Here is a 4,539-nt window from a genome sequence, read left to right on the forward strand (position 1 = left end):
ATCTACCAGCCGTACTGGATGGGGGTACGGGGGTGCAGGAGGGAGCAGATGAGGATGGGGCTGCCCAGTCCAGCTCAGTCATGCTCCTCCGCACCCCTCGGCCGCCGTCACTCACCTGATACCCAAACTCAGGCCTCAGCTCCGTGCTGCACACGGGTTTCTCTGCGGGCAAAGTCCACTTCCAAACACAAACTCTCTGGCAGAGAAGGGAAAACCAAGGGACATTTGTGGCTTTCTGGGAGCTTGGGGGAACCAGGGGGCTGCCCAGTCCAGCTCAGTCATGCTCCTCCGCACCCCTCGGCCGCCGTCACTCACCTGATACCCAAACTCAGGCCTCAGCTCCGTGCTGCACACGGGTTTCTCTGCGGGCAAAGTCCACTTCCAAACACAAACTCTCTGGCAGAGAAGGGAAAACCAAGGGACATTTGTGGCTTTCTGGGAGCTTGGGGGAACCAGGTGAACCCCATTCCCTCCAGCGGCAGGGGATAGCGGGGCATAAAAGTTTGGAGCAGGATAAACTTGGCATGGCCTGACATCAGAGAGCTTGATTTCAGGAAATGATGCTAGAAATTGCTTCGATGAAAGCGCATTGGATTCAGAAGCTTTTATCCCAACTTAAGATCCATTTTCTCAACTCCACAGCATTCACTTTAATGAAATCCAAGTCTGTCTTCCAATAGCACAGCAAAAACAAGCCATCACTCTGCAGACCCACTCTGCCTCTCTTCTGCTCTCCCCGTCCAAATCCCCCCTTCCCCTTGGCTGCACTGGGAAAAACTTCCAGAGATCTATCCCGCAAAGCTTCGGAAGAGGAGATATTTTCTTTACCTGCGCTGTACCAGCACTAATGGTTGCCAAATACTTCGCATCCTGGGAAATAGCAATAGCACTGACCCCATCCTCTGGATGACTCTCAAAGATGGTGCGCACCGGTACCCTACGGAGCAAAGTCCTCGTGGCCGCTCACGGCAGCACAGCGGGTTCAAGGCAATTGCTTGGCAAAACCTGTGGCACAGCCCACCCCGGTCTGCGCGGCGCGGAGGGACTCTGCAAACACCGTGGGAGCGGCCAGCATCGCGGCTGATGCTCGACATCCTCTCCATCCCTTCCTCCCAAGTAAATGGCTCTGGGAAACAACTCACCAGTGATCTTTTAAGAAAATACTACAGCTTGGAGACATGATGTACTTAGTCTGGGGGAGCTCGGCCCCATCTCAGTGTCCTGTGGGTGTGGGGGATACAAGGACGATGAAGCCCTTGGTTTGGTTTTGGCTCCTTTGCTGCTTTACCCCATCCCCGTGTTTCTCCCATTTCCCTCTCGGCTGAGGCTGGAGGCAGTCCTAAGCGATTTACCGGACACAGGAGGTTTCCAAAGAGGCGGTTCCTGGGAGCTTACCCAGAGAAGGAGTCCCACACAATGATCAGAGCATCTGGCCCTCGGTCGGCTGTTGCAACCCAGCGCCTGTCTTCACTCACACACAGGCAAGAAATGACATTCGTGTGGCCCTGGGGAAAGAGAAGCAGCAAAGTGCTGTGGAGGCTCCAGACTGGGTGATTATTTAAAGCATTCATCAAACTGCTTTGCTCAGGAGATCCCCCTGTCTCCTCTCCCAAGGGTCCTCCACTCTCATCCTTCCAGCCCAACTTTTGCATCCCATTTTTCACAGGCACTTCTGAGCCCGTCACCCTGTCCCTGTGCCTTGCGCTGGCTGCGGCTCCCCGAGCCAAGAAGCAGCGGAGAAGAGGGGGCCATGCTGCACGTGCTGCTCGCGGTCACCGCTGCAATCCGACACAAAGCGCCTTCCACCAACACGTGTTGGGAATTGCAACAGGCGTGTGAACAAAATGATGCCCTCCTTTGCATGGTCCGCTCCTCGATTCAGTTACAGGTGACCCCTAAGCACTGGGCACCGGGAAAAGAGACAGAGGGAGAGAGTTCAGGAGAAGGGGAGGAGGAGGAGGAGGGAGGTGCGCGGGCTGTGCCAGACCTGTAGATGGTACTGCCTGTTCCCCAGGAGGTCGTGGATGACCACTGTGTGGGAGGAGATGTACAGGAGCACCCGGACCTCCCTGTCCATCAGGCTGTGCACGGCCAGGCTGCTGTTGTAGCCCAACACCCAGGAGAGGCTCTGTGGGGAAGAGGCAGAGCTTTTGTCCCTGGAGCTTAGCGGCTGAGACAAAAAAGCCACAAAACTCCTCTGGAGAGAGAGCTGGGCAGGACTGCCGGGTGCTGTGTCATGGTAGCACCGTGCTCGCTGATACTCACGAGGGGGTGAAGCCTGGTCTGCTTGTCCTCCTGGAAGAGCATCCCCGGGGTGGCTGCCCACACCAAGCTGGCAGAGCCATCGCGCCCATCGTCCTCCCCGCTCCTCTGCTGTGTTTCCTGCTCCCTGCAGCCTGAGCGAGGGCTGGAAACGGCCTCCTTGGGATCAGGCAGTGTTGGGGGTGGTCCAGGGGGTCCAGCACCCTCCCGATGTGTTGTCCCAGCAGTGTCTTTTCCCAGGGCAGTCCTCAAGGCGGTCATGTCTTGCCTCCTGGCACAGTTGCTGGGCAAGGTGCCTGGGATCCCCATCCCTGAAGGAGACCACAGGGGACCCAACAACGCATCTGCTCCAGCATCCTCTGGTGCTCCTTCCTTCTCCTTAGCAGCAGCGAGGGGGTCCTTGGAAAGGGAGAGAGGTTTTGGTGCGCGCTGGTTCCTGGGGAACACACCCCAGGACATCTCAGATCCAACCTACATCACTTTCAGGGCAGGCTCTAATATCAGGATACTCCTCTGCTCCTAAACTGCCTATGGATTTGTACCAGGGAAAAGTTTCCCCCCAGTCACTTCTTCTCTTTTCGCACACCTAGTCTTGCCCTCTTTGCACCTCCACAGCATCCCGTGTCTCACACCAGCACCTCTTCCAGGCAACTCCTACCACCTGGGTTAAGATGCTCAAGTTTCTTCTCCAGAACTAACCTATAGGTCCTTTGAAGGCAAAAAGTCTGGCCTTTTTGCTGTCCATCCCCTGACTATTCCCCCCCCCGCCACGTTATTGATTGCTGCAACAGGGCACATGGTTGCAGGCTGGAGAGGGAGCGATGGCAAATTGAGGTTAGAAACAGGGGAATCGGGTCCTGGGACTGGGGCTGAGATGGCTGCAAAGGGCTCTGCAGCAATCCCAGCTCTACTGCCAGCGCCTCTCACCGTGCTGCCTGGCAAGCAGATGGAAAGCAAGGGTAAAAATCCCGCCTTCCTCGGCCCTTCGTCAGCCTGTTAATAAATGTATTAAATAGCCCTGGGGTGTCAGAGCTCACAGCAGCCCTCAGACAGGCTTTCCCCAGTCTGAGCAGTGGCCACTTAACCTTGTTCTTGGGATCCACATCAGCTTTTGCCTCTCCCCATGGGGCTGCTGGGTTTCCTATAGCAGTCTCCCACGCCAAGGATAAACCTTGTTTGGACACCGTTTCTGTTTCTGAGGGAGGTAAGAGAACATTTCATTCAGCGCAGGGACGAGGCCAGGTTCCCTCCTGCTCATGTAACCTTCAGGCGGCTCAAGTGCTCAGCAAATATTGATGGCTGGACTGAGACTACACAGAGATGCTGCATCTGCTGAGCCCCGCTGGTGGGGTCCCTGCCCCACGTCCCCGGGGACATCTTGGGAGAAACCACGTCTGGGAGACACTACCCCCCGGTCCTGGAGCCGGGGGCTCTGCTTCCATCAGGACCTGTCCGTGGACCCTGTGTCAGGCCGGGCTTGCGATGGTGATGCCTCACCTGCTCGGGCAGCGTGGCCATCTCCTGAGCTGTCTGTCCGTCCTGAGCTGTCTGTCCATCCTGGGATGCCTCCACGGGCTCACTGCTTACTCCTGTTCTTCTCTCAGTTGGCTCCTCCGGTATAACTCCACTTGACCCATCCATCCTCACCTTCACTCTCCTTCTAGGGCGCTGGGGCACGGAGATGCTCTGAAATACTCCCCCCCCCAGGGTTTGGCTGCACAATGACCTGGAATTTGGCACAGCCGGAGGAAAGGGCACCTGCGAAGCGGGTCCCAGAGCCCCTTTTCAGCTCCAGTAACGCTCCTGCCAAGTGCAAGCAAGCCCAGCACAGTCCCGGTTACTCCAGCTCTGATCAGGGTCCCTCCCTGTCTGCTTGGACGCCGCACTGGGCTTGAACAATTCCCCTTAAACGGGGTTTTGTCACTGTCCCCGTAAGCAGCAGGGCTGCTCCTGGGTGGCAGCTGGTTCATCTCCGCCGCCGTAACCGGCCGGCCTGCTCCTGGGTGGCAGCTGGTTCATCTCCGGCTTCACAGGACTGGATTTGAGCCATCGCTGAAACCTCGTGCACGGAGAGCTTTCATGGGAGTGGGAAGGGGTTTGCGGGAGAAACCCTCCCTCTGGCCCTGGGCAGGCTGGACGGCTGCTTGGAGATGGCCGCGGCCTCACAGGTCTCAGCAGGGTCACCGCAGAGCCATTCCCAAGCCCCCTCCAGGCCTTGGTGCCTCCCCAACTGTCCCATCCTCCCGCTGCCCCAAGGGACCCCCCTGGGGACCCCAC

General features: G+C 57.6%; 1 protein-coding gene across 1 annotated transcript in view; it reads right to left on the bottom strand.

Annotated features, from left to right (window-relative positions):
• WDR66 (WD repeat domain 66) overlaps positions 1-2,721 on the bottom strand; it is an 18,408-nt gene extending 15,687 nt beyond the window's left edge. The window contains exons 1-5 of the mRNA XM_009578727.1: positions 2,266-2,721; positions 1,988-2,128; positions 1,396-1,505; positions 829-937; positions 316-396 (exon numbers count right to left, since the gene is read on the bottom strand). Coding sequence (XP_009577022.1) covers positions 316-396; positions 829-937; positions 1,396-1,505; positions 1,988-2,128; positions 2,266-2,721 — 897 coding nt within the window. The remainder of the gene's footprint in view (positions 1-315; positions 397-828; positions 938-1,395; positions 1,506-1,987; positions 2,129-2,265) is intronic.
• Positions 2,722-4,539: the final 1,818 nt, after the last annotated feature.

This window comes from Fulmarus glacialis, unplaced genomic scaffold, assembly GCF_000690835.1.
Source record: "Fulmarus glacialis isolate BGI_N327 unplaced genomic scaffold, ASM69083v1 scaffold8915, whole genome shotgun sequence".
NCBI classification, from domain to species: domain Eukaryota; kingdom Metazoa; phylum Chordata; class Aves; order Procellariiformes; family Procellariidae; genus Fulmarus; species Fulmarus glacialis.